This window comes from Micropterus salmoides, unplaced genomic scaffold (assembly GCF_014851395.1).
Source record: "Micropterus salmoides isolate LMB-PRFRI ecotype aquatic unplaced genomic scaffold, ASM1485139v1 Ms_hic_scaffold_8, whole genome shotgun sequence".
Classification (NCBI taxonomy): Eukaryota; Metazoa; Chordata; class Actinopteri; order Centrarchiformes; family Centrarchidae; genus Micropterus; species Micropterus salmoides.
This window is the reverse complement of record NW_024044570.1, coordinates 25,034,174-25,057,169: the sequence shown is the minus strand read 5'-3', so window position 1 is coordinate 25,057,169 and position 22,996 is coordinate 25,034,174. Positions and strand designations below refer to the sequence as shown.

General features: G+C 39.7%; 1 protein-coding gene across 1 annotated transcript in view; it reads left to right on the top strand.

Moving 5' to 3' along the window:
* Positions 1-22,996, top strand: part of b4galnt4a (beta-1,4-N-acetyl-galactosaminyl transferase 4a) — a 138,431-nt gene that overhangs the window by 88,520 nt on the left and 26,915 nt on the right. Inside the window, 5 exon segments of the mRNA XM_038706809.1 lie at positions 270-365; positions 984-1,074; positions 1,885-1,985; positions 10,522-10,589; positions 22,537-22,615. Coding sequence (XP_038562737.1) covers positions 270-365; positions 984-1,074; positions 1,885-1,985; positions 10,522-10,589; positions 22,537-22,615 — 435 coding nt within the window.

The following is a 22,996-nucleotide window of genomic DNA, read 5'->3' as shown; positions in this document are numbered from 1 at the left end:
TTATTCAGGACAGTGAGACCATTGAAACTGTACACTTCACTCACATGTTTTACCCACAATTCATTTCGCCTGCATGTAGGAGAGGCATCAGAAATGACATACATTCCAGCAGAAAAATATATTTACTTAAATCAGTGCAAATGGCAATCTTGTGGTGAGCTCCTGTCGCTAAAGTAGTGAAGCATTACTTGCATTTAATAGCAATGTGATGCTATTGTTACTGTGTGCACTAAAATTTTTCCTCTCTCTGTGTGATTGTGTGTTGGTAGTATAAGGGCCAGGCCAACCTGCATGTGTTTGAGGACTGGTGTGGCTCCTCTGTAGCCCAACTCAGAAAGAACCTGCACTTCCCTCTCTACCCTCATGTAAGTATTACAGAGCAGACTGAATGACCCTCTGTCTGACATGATTGTGTGTTTTTATGGGCTATAATGTATTAACACACAAGTTATATTAAATTGAGCCTGTACCTTGAAGTTCTTGCACTGCATATGTGACAGAAGCCAGCGAGGCTGTACAGTGAGTAAACCTCACTCCCCGACACCTTAGGGAGGAGGGGGGGTGGGGGGGCACTATATACTGTAGTGTCTGCTATCATGAGGTTTTGGTAATAATTTAGTTAGTCAGACATACTATTGTTTGCAAGTTTGCATTAGAGCTGCCAAACACAGTTTGATTCATTTCTTACACATTTGCTGTTGCGTTTTTCGTTTTGGAAAGGTTTAAAAACAACATACACCCCTCTGCAAACAGTTTTTACACCTAGTATTATTCTTACTAGAGCTCCATGCACACAGTGCTTAAACTAGTATAGAAATCAAATGCTTGACAGGGCGTAGTTACAGTTACTAAGCTTTGATTGGACAATGGCTGGCTTAGCGAGTGGTATATTGGAGAAAAGTGTTCACTCTGTTTAAGCTTTTTCTTCAACAGAACAACTGCTGCATCTATGATCTGAAATTATTTCCCTTTTCTTACCCCAGACCAGAACCACAGTGAGGAAGCTGGCAGTGGCTCCAAAGTGGAAGAACTATGGCCTGAGAATATTTGGCTTCCTTCACCCTTACAGAGATGGTAACTATCTCATCTTGTTAGTGCATCCCTCCACTGACGCTGAGGACCTTGGAGCATGTGTCCTTTATAATAGTAGAGAATTTTCACAGCCCTCTTAAATCAAGTGCTTGAGAGCCACTAATATAGAGGATATTCACATTTTTATTAGGGATGAATACCAGAGATTTCACAGCTAAATCTCATTGCAGTACTCTCATAACCCTAACCTTGAGCCTTGTTGCTATGGGAACTGAAAAGCCCAAGTGCCCTTACACAGATTGCAGAATGTGAAGTTATAAATTAGATTACCATTAATTTTAGTGTCTTATGTTGCTTTCGCTGGTAGCATAGCTCTCTCCAGCTGATGGCTCAAAGGTCAAAGACTCTGACAAGCACTCTAACAAGTGCCCTTCACCTCACACTGCCAGACACAACCTTTTACATGCTATTGTCGATTTATTGAGTGTTAAATAACGTTATACACATAGAAATGCTTGGAGGTTTTCTAGATTACAGACGATAAAAACTCAAGACTACTGACTAATGTCACATGACTAGCATCTTATCCAATAGGCCATTAGTGTCTAACTAACTCCACTGGCTGCTTGTTTGCTTTCCATGCTCCTTAGATCTGTGCACAAATGTGCAGTTTCTGTTCACATAGTTGTTACATATGGATTAGAAATTCAGTTGCAGTTTTGGGATTGCATTTTTACACCTAAGAATATATTTCACGAAGCCATGCCCCATCTGATTATACTCTGATTATATGTATCTGGAATTACACATATCTACTTCCACTAACACTTTGATCATGTTTTCCCCCTCCAGGTGATTTCCAGTTCTCAGTATCGTCTGATGATAACTCTGAGTTCTGGCTGAGTCCTGATGAGAGTCCTCTCAATGCCAGACTGCTGGTCTATGTAGGACAGGTAAGCACTGGGCTGTGCTGCATTTTTGTACAATATGTGAACCACAGAGTTGCTCCACCAAAAAACAACAAGGTCTGAGCATTCTTTATGCTGTCCCTGGTTCCAACTGATATTGCTTAGCACCAAACTTTCACTGAAGGAAGATACTGAATCACCTAAATTGTTTTGAACTCCTCAATGTCGTGACTTATATATATAAATATATACCTCTTATCATTAGATTATATAGTGACTTTATTATATGATATAATTTTGTATTTATACAACCTTGTGTTTTATAATAATAAATACATTACCTTGATCATTGATAGTCAGGCTGAAGGGGACTCATAGCTCTAAATGCCATCTAATGGATTCCCTTCCTTTCTTAGACAATCATGTACAAAATGACAAATTGGAGAGGAGAAAAGTATTTTCTCGAAATGTTGTCATTAATTGGACTGTAATGGTCAAAAGCTATTGGACTAATATTGCTATGATCTGACATCCATGCTGAGACAGTTGCTGTTAGTAAGAGCAGTGAGTCCTGACCAGTCAACAACATAAGCCTTTTATTCTGCCACTGCTCAACCTTAGTGCAACAGGAGGGACACTGAGCGATTTAACCTTGTTCGTCTTCACTAGTCACCCGCTCACCTCATGTCGGCATCCTAATACTTGCTATCACTCACCTCCAACACACAGCTCAGAATAAAGGAGACTGACATCCTCGTGTAGAACATCCTGTGAAAAATCATTTCCTTTTTCCATCTATCCTTGAAGTACCTTCTGCCAGCAATTGAATAAAAGTCAAACTGTGCTTCACTAATAAAGTTTTCTCGGTGAAACCTTCTTAAAATTTTAAGAAGGATAGGATGTATGAGGTTGCACAGTGTTTGAGTTGCACCACATGAGTGCTCTGGGCAAATGTGTGTTAAGAGGTCCAGCTATGGAGCCATCTGTATTCCAACAGGATGTGAGATGCCACCAGGTTCCATGGGAGCTGAGATTAATTAGCTGGCAGCGAATATTGATGTGACATTTAGCAGTGGAGAAATATCATCTAGGTAATGGCAGGGGAGCAGTGCTATGGCCAGGGATCATTCATTCTGCCACTGGGTGACAGACAGGCCTCACTGCCTCCCCTGTCTACAGTGACACGATGTATTTCACAGATAAAAATCTAACTCTCTGGTCCGTTCCTCATTATGTGACCCATCTGTGTCTGATTTTAAGGGGGAAAGTCCAACAAGAAAATAAAGGTTTCTTTTATCAGGACTTGAAATATTGTTTATATTTTTTGCACAACTTTTATAAGTTAGTGTTTCGGTATATACTCGTTCTTGCATGAATTTTATGCCCAAAGCAGGTAATGCAGTACTTCGCTAATCTGAAAAGAAAGCTTACTGCCAAGCCTGCTTTTAAACTTTTAGTTCAAACAAGGTCTAAAACTTTTCTTCCCATTTTTTCATGCTGTTTAAATTTAACTAATAACTCAAAGCTGTTTAAAAGAAAAAGATTATTACAGGTATTTATATCTGTTTTAAATGAAGAAGAAATGTATGTTCATTAAGCGAACACATTACACTGTAGCCAGTATTATAAAACACACAAATTGGCACATGTACTGTGGTCTCTCCTTACACAGAACAAAATAAGAAAAGAAAAGTCAGCGCTTGTTGGCTCTTACTTGTCGCAAGTGAAAGTTCCTGTAAACTCATTTCAAAATATACAACATGTCTGTATTTTCTAAATACATAAATGGGATGTAATAAATGTAATAAAGCCTAATGAAGAACATGTGAAACAATTACTTCAATGCAGCTTGGACTTGAATGTGAGAGTGATCACCTTTATTTCAATGAGGTTTCTTTAGTGTGAGAAAATGTGATAACTTGAATTAAACTTTTAAGTTACTGTGTAGTTTGTATATGTATCTTGCTCATACTAGTGGTGTAATTCCTGCTCTATTCATGGCCTGACTCACTGCGGTAAAAATACACATAGTATTGTAAAGCATTGTTATTTTAGTCAGTGGTCGTAGTGATGTCGTCCTCAGTAGTGTACTGGTGAATTTAAGGAATGTGCTGCCATGAGACATTTAGCTGTGATAGGACGAGAAGCAGGGAGCTAAAGTGTTTCCATAGAGACCCGTCAGCATTTCGTGGCTAGCTTTCGAATGATGTCACATAACTCCTGATTCTCTGATCTTAATGAAAAGATGACATCATCTACGGAGGTCCATTTCTGTCTTTCTTTCTCTCTCTCACTCTCACACTCTCACACACACACACACACACACACACACACACACACACACACACACACACCTGTACATGTAGACATAGAAGCGTTATCTACAGAGGTCCTTTAATCCTGGTCACTTACGAATGTACGTGATATGAATGTGAGGATCATCCATTCTCCCTCTTGGCATTGATCATATTTTTTGCCCGCAGCTAATCTGCAATGAGATTTTCTTTCAATCAGATTGTCCAGACAGCTCCAGCAGAGCTTCCCACGGAACCAGACCAGGGCTTGTCTGATACTGAAAGAGCCTTATGCGTAGCACAAAGCACCTATGTGGAAGTATGTGTACACCCGTGTAGCGCTCATGTCTGTGTGTTCGTACAGATACATGCGGGCATTGATGTGCTGTGAAACTCATTTTGTCTGGTTCAAAAAGCAGACACAAAAAGACAAACACACCGAGACAAACAGGAAACTGGGTCAGGGAGGTGTAATCAATATGAGACTTGACAGCAACAGTAGCTGCTCAGTGTCAGACAGACAAGACTTTGTCACAAGTAACAGGCACTATATCACATGTTAGCTGTACAGTACAGAACATTTGGGCACACAACTGCGTACAGCAGTTGATGAGGAGATAAGGTTATACATATATTGATTTTTTCTTAATATGTGAATAGTTTAATTCCAAAATGATGATCTGAAAGCAAAACACCTACTTTCGTATACCTAATGATCAGTCAATCATACTGGTTGGATGGAAAAGGTCAGTTTTCTATAAATGATTTTCATGAAAGACATTTTGACATGTCAAAATACAAAAATGCAGCTATATATACAAAAAATAAATAAATGATGGTGAATTTCATTTAGCTGCTTCGGTTTCAGGGTCCCACTAATGTGCATGCTGGCTCACTGTCACACTGTCATGGCTTAGTGGGACACTTAAATAGAACAGAGCCATCATTAATGTTATTAACAACAACAGTGTTTTTCATGACAAGTCTAAATGTCTGCTGTTATAAAGACCTATTCTGGTATTTTTCAAATACTTGATTGCCAGGTAGCAACATCTGTCCAAAAATAGTAAAAACCATTTTGGATTGAAAACCATGACAAGCGTATAATGAGTTTCATTCTTTGTTGAAGTTCCAAGTTGAAATTTCCAACCTCCATGCACCCAGTAATCCATTTGGAAAGACATTAAAAAAACAAACAGGGAAGAAAATGGATGCCCCCAAGATTAAAATTTTAAAGCTGCTTGAGATAGGCAATCCATCACAGCGAGCAGCCTGTCTGCGTCTGCTTTTGTTCTCGTTGCAGTTACATTTGTGCATGCAGAACGTTCGATTCAACCTACTCTAACAGCTGTATAAGCACCTATCAATAATGTAACTTTTGACAACAATAAAACGAGACATGAGGATAATTGTGATGGATTATCAGACTGAAGCCAGTTTGATGTACTTGCAGGATGATTTTATGTCAGACTAAAATGAATGAAAATCGGTGACTACCTTGAAGGAGTGAAGAACACCATTCAAAACCCTCAACTTCATCCAAATGCACTCGTCTGATGAACACTGTAAACATGACCCCACTAAGTATTCCTGCTTAATGAGTCGAGTGCGCCCAGGGGTCAAAATCAAAACAAAGTCTGTTGACTTTGGCACCTGTTTCACTTTTTTTTTCACGTTGATTGCAATTAGACCAGCGGCACCACTCTCTGTTGTCTATACTGAGGTCAAAATGTTGAATGTTTTTCTGGAGCCTCTAAGTCAGTTGATGGATAACCTTTTTTCTTTATGAATATTTTGGTTTTTATCACCAGACCTAAAAAAAAAAAAGTTAATTTGCCATTTTGATTTTGCCACATTTGGTACAATAAGAATGCATGCATACTTGTGCCCGTTTTAGGAAATTGGTCATATAAAATTTTGCTTTTTTATACTCTTTTATCCTTACTAATCTACGTTTGGGGTTTGAACTTGTGCCTGTTCAAAGTGGATGATTTAGCAACATCTCTCTAAATCATAAATAAAGTAGCAGGGTCAATAGCCTTATTCACAGCAGACATTTGGAAAAAAAAAACATAAGTGGAACTAAGAATGCACAATAATAGGACCCTAAAACTGGAACACTCAAATGGCACGCAACCATAATTAATGTTATTAGTTGCTCTACAGTCCTGACATGCCAAAATGTCGCAGTGATTAGTTATAGGCAGGGGATTGTTGGAGTTGATAGAGGTGGAGTGATGCATGAACAGGTACAGAATATTGAATAGTTTCAGTCCCTAAATGAGTAAAAGAGTAAAATATTTTTTTTAGCTTTGTCATAGCAATGTTGTATATCATTATACATAGTTATACTATAAAGTTACAGTTATACTAAGTTGCAGGCTTCCCAGGTTATAATAGACCTTTTTCCTTTTTAAGGACATTTTTAGTTGCTATAGCAAGAAAAACACACACATGTACCTTTTCTCATGACATGCCTGTGTGTCCTCAAGTCCTTACGCACATGCTTGAAAATCATATGAATAGTGTAATTAAAGGACTAACTGTGCCCAGTATATTTTAGTTGTTAACACTTTGCAGTTCAATTGGAAAAGCACACTAAAGGTGAGACAGAATATGATAAAGAAAACAGCACTCTGAAGTTATATCGCAGGTCATCTGTTTCTCTATTACTTCTCTCTTCTCATATGGATAAAAAAAGAGATTGTATTGTAAAGGCATGGGTTGATAGAGAGAGGAGTAATGTCTCCATAGCACTCTCATATTTCTTATATTTCTTGACCCTGTTTTGTGTTTCATTTTCAGTGTTTCAGGGCCAGTGGCCATCTGAAATTAGTTTTCTTGAGGTACCTACATACTGTATGTGGGTGAGGTTCACACAGAGTCACAGCATGTGTGCTTATGTCTGTATGAGAGATGAAAAAAGAGCAAGGTTACGATAGAGCGAGGTTGGTGTGTGTGTTGCCCATCATGACTCCCTGCTTGCCTACTGATTTACTGTACCTTCCTCCTACTCTGGTGAGATGCTGCTCTCAATAAGCAATGACTCATCGTTCAGCGGGAAACCGTGTCTGTGTGCATATGTGTATGTCTATGTTTCTCGTGTCTATACTGCATGTGCATGTCTACCTTGACGAACATCTGCCACTTTCATGGAGAAAACTGAGATAATACACGTTACTTTTCCTTTTAATGTCTTGGATTCTGACTTTGTTCACGTTCAGCTGATTAAAAATCTGACAAGCCCTTTAATTGTGGAAGGACATTTGCTCTGTGACACTTATGATATTCTTCTTTGTCTGACACTACATATTTTAAAATCTTCTTTTTTTCTTTACAGCTGTTTTCAGAAGAATCTAGATTATCCAAAATCCTGTGGAAGAGAGTGACAAGTGAAGGAAATGGATAGACATGCAAGAAATATTCATTAACTAGGCTACTGTGTGAATTCAGAACATCATATGTTAACATCAGATTTCATAATTAATGTCCATCTCAACATGACATTTAGCTTCATGGGCACTCTAAAATTAGGTGAGATCTTGTTTTGCTTTTTGCTTCTGCTGTAGTTTCATTTCTTTTCTGAATTTATTTTGCTTTGGAATTTAATGAAATGTTCTTGTTTTCTGCCTGTACACAGATTATTTTTCATTTATTTTAAAATAAAAAGATTTGCTGTATTTAGAGTCAGCACTAGATGTCATAACTTGCTGAGATGAATATTTTTGCAGTTCCGCCTCTGACTCTTTTTCATCTAAACAGCTCATTCTGGAGAAAACAATTCACTCACAGATAAAATATAGACATGCAAGTACAGTAACTATAGACATTTCAACAGTATTTTCCAGCAGTTTCCCATTTATATTCAGTGCAAAGTTTTAAATGCAGCTTTTTTTTGGCTGCTTTCCTTTGCTTTGAAATATTATAATAAGTTCTGCTGAGGTGCCTACTCCATTCAGCTATGATTTGTCAAAGTTATTTAACTTTTACTGAAGGTTGGCTGCTTCTCTTAAGAAAACAGCTGCACTTTGCAGTGACACAGATTTTATTTTAATGATATTTTTTTGAGGGAGAAATAAGCTTATATGCAGTTCTTTGGTACTACTTTCTGTCACGATGAGCTGAACAAAACTAAATGAACTGCTTAAAGCAGTCTGGGAGTAAAATTAGAATGTTTTTTATTTATTTATGTAGAAAACAGTGGTACAGTACTAGCTCATGTCAACGCTCACATGCAAAGTATTGTCTTTTAAATAAGCATAACAAGAGAGAGGCATAGACAATACAAAGGAAAGCAGTGATTGATGCAAATAATAAGTGCAGCATTAACAAGTCACAGTGTTGGTGTATTAATAAGCAGATTGTTTTGATTGATAATTGTTTTACTGAGCTTCAAAAGCCAAATTGTGCAGTATTCACATGCCAGATTTTAGAATAACAGCATCAAAGTTAGGTAAGCGAACACAAGTTTGTGTGCTAGTGTGTAAATAAGAGTGCTGCACCCATGTTGATTGAACGCTGTGACTGATATTCCAGATAGTCAGTGAGAGGAGCCTTTGGGTCTTTTTATGGAAAATTGAAAGGGAGGTGCAGCGACCTTAGATTGTACACATCAGTCTGTATATGTGAAAAAAGTATAAAGGAGCTGTGCAAAGATAAATTGCCTCAAGTGATGTCAGTTGGGGCTGAAGACTACAAGTTTGAACTTGAAAAAAGTCTGGTGTTGTGGCGCTAGAAAGAACTGGCTGACCAGACCTCTGTAGCCCGCTCCTCATCTCTGCTAAAGGCTAAATTAGCCGCTACTAGCATAACACACCCAAATATCCTACATCAAATATTTACAATGTTATGGAGGTGCAATGCTAAATTGTTGGAGTACTCACACATGGTCTGATGTAAGATCATCCACAGACCGTTTGATGCACACATTTGTCCACGGACCATTTACTGTAAAATTTAACAACCATTAGTGCTAATTTAAAACATAATGCTGACCCAAGACCATATCATCATCACATCATTTATGAGGGAATATGCTCTCCATACAACATCTGTCAACTTCGAATAACCATCAGTGGTCATCAAATGTCATTACACATTTAAATGTGTATTGGTTTGAAAGAAAAGTTTTCATCTTTTTAATATAAACTTAGTTTAGCTGAGTGAGCTTAATCTCCTGCCCACTTTTTGATTTAAGTATTCTCTCCCTGTGATTAAACTCCTACCATTCTTCCTTTTTCTGTGCCGGAGGAGGAATTTGTGAGGAAGCTGTGGGTGTGGAAATGTACTACGGCAGCAGCATGTGGTGGGCTTCAGAGTGAAGGCACAGTAGCACACATTGTGTCCTCCTCCTCTCCAGCCAACTGCTTCACAGAGACTCTCAGTGGCTTTAAAACTGCCAGGGGCCTGGTTGGTTTTGGACAGACTTTACTGCCTGTTTTTGAGGTTTTCTGCCCATAGTGGCTCTCATCTCATGCCAGCAAACACGTTCAGAGGTGCCATCGTATAATTGCCATTTCATATGTGTGTGTGTCATTATCTTGTACGCGTGCGTCGCCGTGTGCGCTGCTTTCTGTGAAAGACATTGTGGTATCCAGAGTGAGGATCAGCTGCTAATTACAAACTGAAAGACTCTTGTGATCTGTTAGCACCACACCCCGCAATGTTTTCTGACCAGTTTGTAACCCAGAAGTGTGGCCAGCACAAACAATTAAAGGCATGCCCACGGTGATCTTAGCCTTATTCTTTCATTATGGACCAGTAGCATCAGGGGCCCTAATTAATCGTGTTGGCTTGCTGAGGAAATTAATGGCCACTGATTCAACTGCTGGGCTGAAACGGGGGCCCCAGTGGTCCCTATGAGCGGGATTTTTCAAGTTAGTATTGGCAGGGAATCACGCTTTCTGAATTTCTGTCTATTTAACCATTAGCTCTGATCTGTTTGCTCACTTTACCTATATCAGAACTTGCCTCCTGATCGACTCCCCCTGTTTCTTTGGGGCATACTATCTTGTTTTCCCAATTACTCTTCATTTGCTGTGCCAGGGAACCGATCAGGATCCTGCAGCATCCTTTTCAAGCGATCTGTTTTTCTGAATTAAAAATTAGCCGAGGACGTCCACCTAAAAATGATACAATTGGTGTTTTTGGCACATAAAGTGTTTTTTAGATGAATACTCTTGAGTTGCAAATTGTGCTTCAACACTTCTTATGCTCCTCTTATCCTCTGCTCTCAGACTTGTGCACTCTCTCGCGCTCATACTCGCTCTGATCTCTGTGTGTTGCAGCTGGGTACAGAGTGGACCGCCCCAGGCGAGTTCAGCAAGTTCAGGTCCCAGTCCTCCAAGTCTGTGCAGTAAGTACCTGTGACAACCACACACATTTCTTCAGTTATTTCACTCCCAAGCCAGGTCAGAGACCAAAAGAAAGCCCTGCTAACATATTACACTAAGGTTGAGAAATATACACCAGCACTAGAGCTTCTCTGAGGACTGATCTTGTGGCTGTTGACTGTAAAGTGTCTCTCTACCTGTTAAGTAGCAGTCTGCACCCATTATGCTCTGTTAGACCATTCATGTTGCTCTACAGCCTCTTATAACATAATTGCTTCAGAGGGCTTTTTCTGCTCGCATGCAGGCAGAATGTGATGGCTCAAGTGTTCACTGGACACTGGAAAGCAGGTAGTGTGTCTCTTGTGTGTATATATATATATATATGTGTGTGTGTACTTTCATGTATGTATGAACTAACATAGCCAGATAGGGTGCTCTTTTCAGGTATCAAAGTGTGGAGGATCATGACAGTTGAAAGGCGTCTCTCTGTAAATGCAAGATGAGATTGTATTAACCTCTCAGCCCCTCTCAGATTCAACACATCTCTCTCCTTAATTGCTGGGAGCTTGGTTGCATAAAAGCACCCTTCAAAATGAGCACTGATCTGCAGCCAGTTTGCTTCTAAAGTCATTGTTAAGTTGATATGATTATGCACCAACATAAGAGATCCTGAGAACGGTGCTCCTATTCCTTTGGGTTCCCACATTTGCCTGATTGGATGAAGCTGTAGAGTGCTGGCTTAAATTATTCATCCACACTCACACATACTGCCATATTTTAGCACTTCTAAATGGTGGGATGATGAACACATACAATAAAGAAAAATAAAAAAACGTGTTTAATGCATTTTTATAGGTGTGCCTTATTCAAAAACTGAAAACTATGGATCAGGGTGAGCATACAATGCATACCCCTGTTCAGTGTTCTCTGTGCACACATGATAACATATGAAATGATGAAATACACATTAAATGCCTGCTGTATCATAAAAGTAGTGATAAGGTTTACTAGTTTCAAATGTTCATGAATCAGATTGCAATGCAATGGTGACAGTGGGAATAGCAGATAGCAGCAGTATTAATAGATATGTGGAGCAGGCGTGTAAATGGACCTTTCTCTGTTTGGTGAAAAATCAGCGGATGATCAGATTTTTTGAGTAGCACTAATGACTTCATGATCCGTACTGAACTTATCATATGAGCTACATTTGTGGAATATTAGAGTGATTTATGTACCAACTTTGAAACACACAGATCAGAGGCCCTGATTCTTTATGTTCCATAGATTTGTCGAATGTGTTTTTTTTTTTGTTTTTTTTTTACACAAGCTTTGAGTTTTAAACTAAGATAAACTAAATCGAATAGCCCTCAATTTAGGCTTGCAGCTCCAAAGTATCATGCAAAATAAAAATAACTGCATCATATGATGCATTAAAACCTCATATCAGAACATGTTTTACTCAGCCAGTTTTGAAAAGAAAATGTTATTGTTAAACAATACTGATTTAGTACTCAGTGGTCAGGATTTAAACAACAAAACAGTAAAAGGTTTCTAACTTCAGCTGTTGTGAAACGTTAACGAAAGTATTTTGAATTAAATACACCAAGCGTTGCCTGTGATGAGATAAATCCTGCTGATGTGCAAGACAGCCGTGGATATAATCGTGTTACACCAATATAGTGGAGCCCAGCATCGTGCAACTAAGACAACAACTCGAAACTTGGAAAAACACGAGACTGAGCACATTCAGTTGATGTGTCTAATTGCATACTATCCATTACAGTATTAATTTCATATTGCTGTTAATTCATTCTGACTCACTGCATCACTCCATCATGTGTCAAGGTCTCATCATTTCTGTTTATGTATCATCATTTATTGTTCTGAGAAGGATTATTAAAAGGCATGAAACCACAAGAAAATCTTCCATGCTCATTAAAAACCATGCATCTGCCTTCTTTTTGTAAAGGTACACATAGACACGCAACACATTATATAATGAATGGAAACTCATTAATACCATAAGGGACTGAACGCAGGCCAGGACCTGTTGGCAAGTGTTTGTGCGTAGGATTAACTGGGTCTGGTTAGCACAGCAGGCACACCAGACTACAAGGGAGAACAGCGAGATGACAAAAGATGAAGAAGAAGAGAGAGGAGGAGGCGGCTGCGGCTGCAAGTTTATATATTTTTTCTTCCTATCTGACAAGCGTTTTGCATTCTCTGACAACAACACAACAACAAAATAACCAGGCGTGGAGGTCAAATATGGCAAGAACATTGAAGATGTTGTTCGTGGAGAAAGGTGGGTGTGACGGATGTTTTTTGTGGTGGAAGGGACTAAAGACTGAAGTCAAATCTGTTTTTATTTCAAAGCTACACACTATCACATGCTTTAGGGGAAGTGTGTTCAAATACAGCGTGAAAGTCTAGCTTAAGGTAATTAGGCAAAATCTAGTTTGATGTTTCAGTGTGTGGGCGTGCGTAAGGGAACATATGCATATTTTTGCATGTAAGCAAAGACGTGCATGTGTGTGAATGTGTTTGTGTTAAATACAGTGACATTTGAAATTCCTTTCTGCGTCTGATGACTTTATTGAAGCGTCCCAAAGCAAAGGCTGCTTAGCTTATTTGTCATCTTCCACATGTTCCCTCTGCCGCACTGTGCGACGTGCATCCCTCACACACCATTACACTCGACCTGTTTATAGCAAAGCTGATATGCTCCTGAGTGTGGCAAATTGGGTGTGGAGCAGGATTAATTGCCATGCATTCACAAAAAGGTATTCTTCAAATTAGATGGGATAGAATTGAAACGAGCAAATTAGCAGTGCAGAACAGAGCAAGATATCATATTCTAAAAAAACTTACAAATTGCATCAGAGTATGTGCACAGCAATAATAATCAGTCATTAGACAGATTTTATCACCTGGTAATTTGAAACATTTGTAAACCAGATTAAATAAAGACATAATTGAACAAAATGAATTAGGTTTTTCAGGAATATTACACTCAATTTTGTAGATGGAACGCCACTGTGAAAATTATTAGTCATTACACATGAGGCTACAGCTAGTCCATGACACCATGCTCCTCTTGTGAAATTTGTTATTGGAGAATAAGTTCACAGCCATTTGAGCCCATTTACAGACTCTATTCTACCACAAAGCTGCAATTTAAAACAGCTTTTACAGTTGACATGCTTCTGTTAGTAGCTAGTTATTATCATATTGGGCCCAGAACGGAATAAAATAGGGCAGAGCCAAAATAAAATGGAGCATAAAAGAACTGAGTTGAGTGTTGCAGAGCAGAACACAACCAAACGGAGAGTAGAAAGTGGGAATGTAATTGAACAGAGAAAAGCAGAATGAAACACAACAGACACTCTCACTTTAGCAAGGTTGTATTTTTTGTCTTTTTGTTTTTTCACGCTTTGGACTACAGTTATTTATATGTCTCGGTTCATTGGAGCTGTACAACCGGCTGTAGTAGAATTGAGTGAACAGTGACTAATGGTTGCTGCAGGGTTGAATCATATTGTCAGGGAATGAACCATATTGTTGTAGAGGGGTTCACTTGGAACACTGTTGGAGGTCTCCATGCGATGCAATCAAAGGCTACTGAGAACTGCAAACATTTACAAGTACAAACATTCCACACACAGTATATATATAACATCTAAACACCCTTGAGTTGTTAGTCCCTCTGTCGTTATTCTGTGTCTTGAATGACTGCAACTAGAGCTTTCAGGTATGCTACCCTCATCTAAACTATGCCACAATTTTCCCATCAGCCCCTCATTCTCTCTCAGTGTGTCTCACTTACTTTTTATGGCCTTCTCCCTCTATCTCACTCTGCCTATTGCCATAATGGCAGTTTAATTTGGGGAGTGAATTTGAAGCTGTAAAGGTGGAACAGGTAGGAGAAGGTATGGGCTTTATGTAATATGCATATGCTGTAGTGCAAACAGCATGCAGCAGGGACACATGCTGTTCATCGCCACCAGTGGGGTGTGGCCTTCCTGTTGCTGTGGTGTGTGAAAGCCCGTTCTAGGTAAAAATTTAAAAAGATGGGATGGACAGGAATGTTTGGGAGATCTGGTAGTCCTCCACACCACCTGGCTATGACCACCTGGAGGTAATGACTCACAGTATTTAGTGTGTGTGTGTGTGTGTGTGTGTGTGTAAGGAAGAAATAGTTATGCTTGTGTTTTAATTCTAAAGTTTGCTAAATAAAATTTTAGGATGGAGAGTATTTGTCCCTCTTGCAACTTCCAACTTCTTCTATCCTTTGGGACTCTATGTATCTGAAATTGATCCATGTGAGGATTTACATACACATATCATCAAATGAAATGTACTAACAACCATCGAAACAACATTTTATATCCCCAGTGACTTGCTTGCATTAGGCCCAGAATCACCAGTTTCAATTATCGATTAATTGTCTTATTTTATGCAAAATACAAAACATTTAAGTTTCTTAAATGTGAAGATTGTTACTATTTTGTGTTTTACATCACAGTAAACTGTGTCAGACTTTTGGCCAGACAGATAAAATACAATTTGAAGTACCTTCTACCTTGGAAATTGTGAAAAAAATGAACATATTAATTGGTAATGAAAACGTTAGTCACAGCCTTAAAGGGTAAAACATATTGGAGGAAAATTCTGTGCATTCATCATCAAGCCTTAAAACACTCAAACTTGAAAGAAAGACATACCAAAAAGCTATTTCTTTTTGATGGTACTAGAAACTGTTGTCCTGACCTTTAAAATAATATCTGTGTCAATTTAAAAGTGTCCCTTTTTGTCTGCCTACCTCTTTATCTCCACCTCTGCTCACACCTGTGAAGTGAAAGTTTGGCAGTACCTGCTAGGTGCTGTCACAACAGCTTGATGAGTGACAGTGAAGTAGTCAGATGAGGAACCCAGATAACCCTGTCAACACTGTCTCCGCTCTCTGACACAGCTACAGCACCTCTGGCTGTAAAGACAACACCAGGGAGATTGACATTTGCTAAAATTCTATAAACTGAACTGTGCTGAGTTGCATACTAAGCTATGCTGACGTCTTCCTTGACATCAAGTATTTCAGAGCCCTTTGAGCAGCTCAGACTCGGATGTGATTGACAGTAAGTTGAAGATTAGAAGGAATATATTTTGAAAGATATTGGAAACTAATGAGCGCTGGCTGAATCTGAGGCACAAAGCGAACGCCAGTTAAACAGTGCTTGTGTTTCTTAAGTGTCAGCATTCACCTGCATGTGCTCCTAGATGAGTTTCCAAATATGAGAGTATCGTCTGTCAGGATTTTCACCTTCAGGTGTAATGAAATAAATAAAAAATGGCTGCTGCTGACCTTTGACTGTGACATGGTGAGGACGAAAGGCAGAAGAGCGTTCCAAGGTTATCTGGGATGCCACAGCTGGCATTTTGAAGGAGCAGCTTTCAGTTCACAGACTGCTAGAAATGACATTTATGCCCAATCCTTCACACAGTGTGTGGGCGTGCGTAAGGGTGTTGGTGTGTGTTCTTCCTTGTCTGTGTGAGCGTGCATGTGTTTATGTGCCCCTTTTACTTATAGGCTTTTCTTTCTTATAGTTACTTCCTCCTCCTTTTTTCCTTCTCATTTTTCTTTCCCTTTTATTCTTGTGCTTTAAACACACTGCAAACACTCCCATTCTTTTTCTGCACACATGAATTAACAGGAAATCCCCAAAGTCCAATAATAGTTGGAAGGAGAGAGCTAAGTGTGCCTTTTTCCCGGCAACAATGAGGGAAACCTAATGGAGTATGCCCAGTTATTTCACTTTGGGATCTCTCAGTATCTATAATAGAATCATTTAAGCATTGCTGGCTATTAGCTGGCATGGAGACTCAAGCATTTAGAGAAAGGAAATTATAGTACTTGTGCTCATTGCATTAGGAATGCTGTATTCAGATACATGTGAGTAAATGTCTGTACGATTCTGCCTATATGTGCTGGTTGTGAGTGTGAATACCAACCTAATGCTAACCTCTCTCCGCTCAAGGTAATTGGTTGATACACTGTAGCAGTTGAATTAGAAAGCTGTTTGGTAGCAAGCTGCAATGACTTATGTCCCACTTTCTTCCCTCAGGCCTTCACTCTGCCATCTGTTTCTATGAATGATTGGAGCCTGCTGAGACACAAATCTATGTTTGAGTGTGCGTGTCTCTGTGTGTTCATGTGCGTAGCGGCTTATGTTTAATAAGAATGTCTTTGGGGTGTTGATGCGCATCTCTTGAGCTGTGAAAGACGGTGGTAGCGGACATCTGATTGGCAGTAATGCATGAGTACGACCAAACAGTAACACAGAGCTGCTGGCCAAACGTTATTAGAGACAGTAATGATGACGGAGGGTCAGCTCATTCAGAGGAAACAGAAATTACATTGTGAGCAGCTGGGGAATGGATATGTAAGCTGTTTGGAAAAGGACTTAGTGAATATCCAGGATGTGTCATGAGAAGAGATCACTTCTTGGCACACATGCACATGCACCACTACTGGGCACATAAAACCTGTTTACACACTCACACACACATACCTAGTGTAAAGCACTCGGTCAGAAGGCCTAAAGGTGTTGGTATGCTCCACCCAGACTGGCCAGGTGTACATAGGTGAGAGAATAAGCAGCGATTTTGTGCAACCGAGTGTAACACTATAAATGCTGTCCAGAAAAGACTGTCTAAAAGTGTGCACCGTTATCCCTGTATTTGAACAATTATTGTGTCTTTTCACCCTGCCTTCAAGTAAGAGCTTCAGGCACTTTTGTCTTTCAACATCGTAAAGAATGGGCTTGGGACAGAGTGTCTGTGGCTCATTAATGTGTTTTTAATAGTTTTTGGACAAAATTGGACCTCTATGGCACAGAAGAATAGGCTCTATCAGGCTGTGGATACACAGACAATACTTAGCTTGATCAACTCATAGTTGGTTAATGGGATTTGCTGACAATAACAAAAATGTTGTTACCCTTCTCCCTTAATTTTCTCTACATGCTAATGAATAATTGTGTACCTCTTACATTTCTCCTGTAAATAAATCCTCAGCAGCTTGTACTTGTAGTATCGTTTGACCTTGACATAATGCAATAATTGTTGTTGCACTTCGCAGTGATGAAAAGAGCATATGCTTCTCTGCGTCTCAGTTTTTTCACACATTCAGGCCAGTAGGAGAATAAAAGAATTTCAGAGTGTTAAAAGAAAATCAAAGTGAGAAAGGGCTGAAGTGGAGGCGTAGAGGCAATGGTAATGCTCTAATGCTATATTAGATAATTACATATGGGGGAATTAGATGCGGTAGATGGAGGGAGAAGAGACGGCCCAAGAAGCGTTGGAGAGAAGTAACAAAAAAAGATACAGGAGAAGAGAGGGAGAAAGAGATGGGGGTAAGAGCAGGGGATGAAGGAAAAGGGGGGGAGTGAATGGTGGGGATGGAAGAAAGGGGATTTATTGAGGCTGCAGGGAAGAGCAGTGGGATAGTTCTCTGATGGATTAGAGGAATGCATGAGAAATGGAGTGGAGAGGGGAGAGAGCGCGAGGGGAGAAAAGTGAAGTTTGTGCGTCTCCTTGGGGCAGCTCTAAACAGTGGTATCATTAATATAGTTGAGAGGAGAGCACTTGTCGAGCACAGTCTCTTATTTAAAGGCCACCTGTGGGTGTTTGAGAGGGAGAAATCAGGCAACGGAGAGAAAGAAAGAGAGAGAGAGAGAGAGAGAGAGAGAGACACAGGGTCAGGGTGATAGCCAGATAGCATTAATGAGAAATTGAGTTGGAAAAAGAGAGGAGATACCGGAAAAGTAGAATCAGGAAATTTCTGTAGCCGGCGGGAAGATAGGTGAGATGACGGGAGAATGAGAGAAAGAGGAGTGGTATTTACTGTACCAAGGGCAGAATGTATACTGTCTCTCTATTTCATTTCAGCTCTGCACACTGCACACCAGGTTAGTAATTCTGAGGGTGTGTTTGTCCGTGTGTATGTATGAATGTATGTCAATCTGTCTGTTGGTCTACAGGGTGTTGTGCATCCAGGCTTTTGTATATTTCTTTTGACAAACCCACAGTCCAACCAATTTCTTTGAGATGCTTGTGAAAAGAGTTTGTCTCTCAGCAGGGAGGGGGAGGAAATCCATCTCTATATGTTCATGCCAAATAAATATTTCATATTTCAAATCCAGCAGACTTTGGGCAGCGGTGATACTCTCTGAATATTGTTTAGCTCCCGTCTGGTGGTATCCAGCCCAGTCAAGCTCCTTTGTCTGTCTCTATCCATTCAGCCAAATGAAGGGAAACTGGAAACAAAGACTCCAATTAGTCAGGCAATTAGACTCTTGTTTTGTGTCCTCTACTCATCCTCTGAGTCACATGCTAATAGCTATTCTTTCCTCTTCCATCTCCCATTTGCCCTTCACTTGCTCTTTTATGTTTTTTTTCTTTCTCCTCTGGCATGCCGTTCTATATGAAATACGTCTTAGTGATATTCACTGTAATGTATTTTTTTCTTTCAAGATACAGAAAGCATTTATAATTCCCTCTCTGTTTCTGCTGTTCATTTGCTATTTATCGCTCCTCCTTCATCTTTCTTTCCGCCTGTCTCTCCGTCTCTTCATCTTTTTCAACCACAGCCTGCCTCGTCATCCATCATAGAAAGACTCGTGTGACCACTGCGCGCACGCACACACACACACACACACACACACAGACACACACACAGACACACACACACACACACAAAGTCATGCAAGTATAAAACACCTCTATCCCTCCTCCTTTGTTGTCCATATTTCAAATTTGTTTGCATCACTTTTTGTTTGTCGAATTCATGTCACATCTTTCTTATTTGTCTCCGACCACATCTTTATGATTCATTTGCGTTTTATTTTCCCAAAGAATATCTTTCTTCTTCGCACCACATTGAAAACAAAAGCAAGATGCAAAGAAATCATGCAAATTTTAACAAACAGCGATGTGTATCAGCTGACACTGGATCCGACAGGAATAAATAAATGTCTCACCTCCACTAGAAGTTACATGAACCAAAAATGAAATTGCTACTGAACCGGCATACAAAATGACTTCAAATCACAAAGAGAAAAAGAGAAAGAAAATAAATCCAAAAGCCAAATAAATGATAGAAGTATGTGAAAAGGACTTGATGTAATGCTCATCTTCATCTGTTTTTCCACGTCTATGTCTCAGTGTGATATGATCCCTTTGTTGCCTCCATCTTGCTCTGCTACGCTTGATAGGCCTGCTGTCAGCAGTGTGTGTTTTTATGTGTGTGTGTGTGTGCATGGGCGCATTGTCTTATCTGGCATCTTGTCAGGTAAACAGGTTTGCATTGGCTGAGCTGCCAATCTGTTGCCACTGACGTTTAGGTTTTTTTAGTGCGTTGAGTGTATTTTTGAATTTTTGAGAATGGCAAGGGCCTTAAAAAGAGCAAGATCCTCAAATGTTGACTTATGATAGTATGTTGAGGATGCATTTTTGAGAGTGTTCTACGTACATTTGTGCAACTGTCCTCCTTGTTTGTAGTTGCATATCAGCCTTACTACAAAACACTGTGGCGGCAGACTGCGTCCTCTCAGCTCTGACATTAGATTATCCCCCAGATGGAGTCAGATTATGGGCTAAAATAGACAATCTAATGAAGGGTCAGGAAATGTACTAATATCCCTATAACCCATCTACAGTCGTCTGCTCTGGGACAGGAACTCAATAATCTAAGACCGCCAAAAAGATATCACTTTCAGTTCAGGATGTTAAAAGAAATATGTCGACCTAAAATGTAATTTGCTAGAATTGGGACATTGTGATTTAATTCTCTAATAAATGCTTCTTTTTGCAAACCAGTTATGTTTTGTCTGATGATATTATTTTCTGATGAAACATATAGTATATGTATATTTCACAGACAAAATTGCCCTCAGTTCTCCGGTTGAGATGATTCTGAGTACTCAATTTCCCCACATATTCATTATGTTAATTACAGTTTCATCAGATCTAATCCAATCTAATGACTCTTTTGACTATGTTTTGTCTGAGGTGAATGCAAAATAAGGTATTATTTTCTGTAGTATGTTTTATAAGTATGGCTCTACTCATGGACAGCATTGTGTTTGAATCATATGAGAAAGGGCAGGCAGGGTGCCAGGAGCCAAAAGTGGCACTTAAGTTTGCTGAGTGCCGTTTCAGCAGCTGGGCAGAGAGTTCTTCCCTATTCATGAGAGAGTGACCTTAGTACACTGTCACTGCTCTCCTGCAACTGCAATGATTTATTGGTTACAGAACACTGAGCAGCCGGATGACGCGGCGGCATTTGTGCACAGGGCAACACGTGACCGTCCCCCTTCAGCCTTTGTCCTTCCCTTTCAAATTGGTCAACCATGTCAGGAACACACACAGGCACACACACTGCAACATGAGTCTACACTATAACTGTAACTCGGCATCTTTACTGTGAAAGAGCAGGCATTTATGTCTCGTAGTGCTGAAATAAGTAGTCCATTAAGCAATTAGTTGATTGACAGAACATCAATCAGCCATAGTTTAAAGAACCATTCAGTTCATTTATCAAGCAAAAATGCTAAAAACCATTGTTTTTGATTTTCTACGTTTCTCTTTGGTGGTTGGTTTAACAAAACAAGCAACTTTAAGATGTCACCTTGAGTTCTGTTAACGTGTTTAATAGGCTTCTGTCAGTGTATTGACAAAAAAATGCACAATAGTCTCTAGAACAAGGATAGCATCGTGCAACAAACGCTTCTCTGTTTGCTTGCTTATCTTTTTTTCTGTTTTCGTGGGGCTATTTCAAATTCCAAACACAAGATGTCATCAAAGAAGAATGAACTTGTGTTTGTTTCAGGAGACAAACAGGAGACAGGAGAGAGAAGAGCGACCATAACAAAGAGAGAAAACAGGCACGGGAGACAGAAACAAAGAGCAAGCCATCGCATATCAGTGAGCTTGACGACATGAATACGGAGGAGCCTAATGACTCCAAAGTTCAGAGTAGCAAATATTTCACAAATTACCAGGCTGCGGCAAATAAAATTAACATGATCTTGTTTATAGGAATTAGATTGTTCAAGATACTGTACCATTTTATCCTTATAAGCATACCTTTTTACTCATTTAAGGCAAATGCTCTAACAACCATTTACACACTTTGCACCTACAGTACATGTATACATGCAAACCGTGATTTTATTCAATGCCTAACATTATGTGTGTGTGTGTGTGTGTGTGTGTATAAGTTATGACTGTATGTGTGTGTTTTGAGAGCTAATGATGTGTGGAGCAGTGCTTGGGTGTCTCTCATTCAGCAGCAGATGCTGGCTTGTTATCCGAGATGTGTTTTTGATATGAATAAAGCATTGTCGCTATTTGTGTGTGTGTGTGTGTGTGTTTCATCAGTGCAGCGAATAACACACAGACCTTTACTCAGTCTAACCAGGAGTTCCAGAGAAATACTGGAGCCTGTATAAGTGTAAAATGTTGATTTATGTGGAGCATCGATTTTCCTTCTCACAGTCTCTGAAGGCGTGTTTTATTCAGGACCCAAGGCTGATAATATCCTGTCTCACCGCTGTCTCTTTGCTATCTTGCCTGTGGCACCAAGTTGAATTAAAGAGTTTTTTGCAAGGCTGATTAACCTGTTTATGCTCAGGTCTAATAGATGTTTTTGAAGTCAAACTTGTGACCTTTTGACTCCACTGCAGTCTCATTAAATTCTGTCATACCTTTAGATTTTGGTGAGCGAAAGTTGCTCCCAGTTGCATTTCTGGTAGGCTTCCACACAAAAACAGTCAGCATGTTTTCATAAGTGAAGGTCGCTGAGATGGCTCCTAAGGTGAAGGGAGCTGCAGTGACTTAGTTTTTTTTTTCCATCATCATCAACTATCTAACGATAGCTCTCTCTTTCTCTTTCTGTTCATCTCCCCTCAGCCTAATCTCGTCCAGACAATACTACTTTGAGATCCTCCATAAGCAGGATGACAAGGGCTCGGATCATGTGGAGGTTGGGGTAAGTGGACCCATCCAATCATGGGAGCACGCTTCCTCTGTTCTGCCTCTCTGTCTGTGTCATTTAAAAATCTCACAACTAGTTTTCTTCTGTCCTCTTTCCATTCCTCCATCTGTAACGACTCTCCTCCGGCTTATACTCTCCCACACTTACTCTTGTTCTTCTTCTCTAACTTTCTGTTTTCTTCCCCCGTTCAGTTTGAGTCTCCTCTGCACCATTTCTCTCTCAGTAGTGCTGTTCTGCACCTCAGGCAAAGCTCAGAGATGAGTGGGGCTTAATTTCGAGATGAAGTTTCAAACAAGAGCCCACACGCCTTGTGTGTGCCTGTACTTTGAGTGGGAGGGCAAATGATAAAAAGAGATCACTGGTGTGTGTATGGAA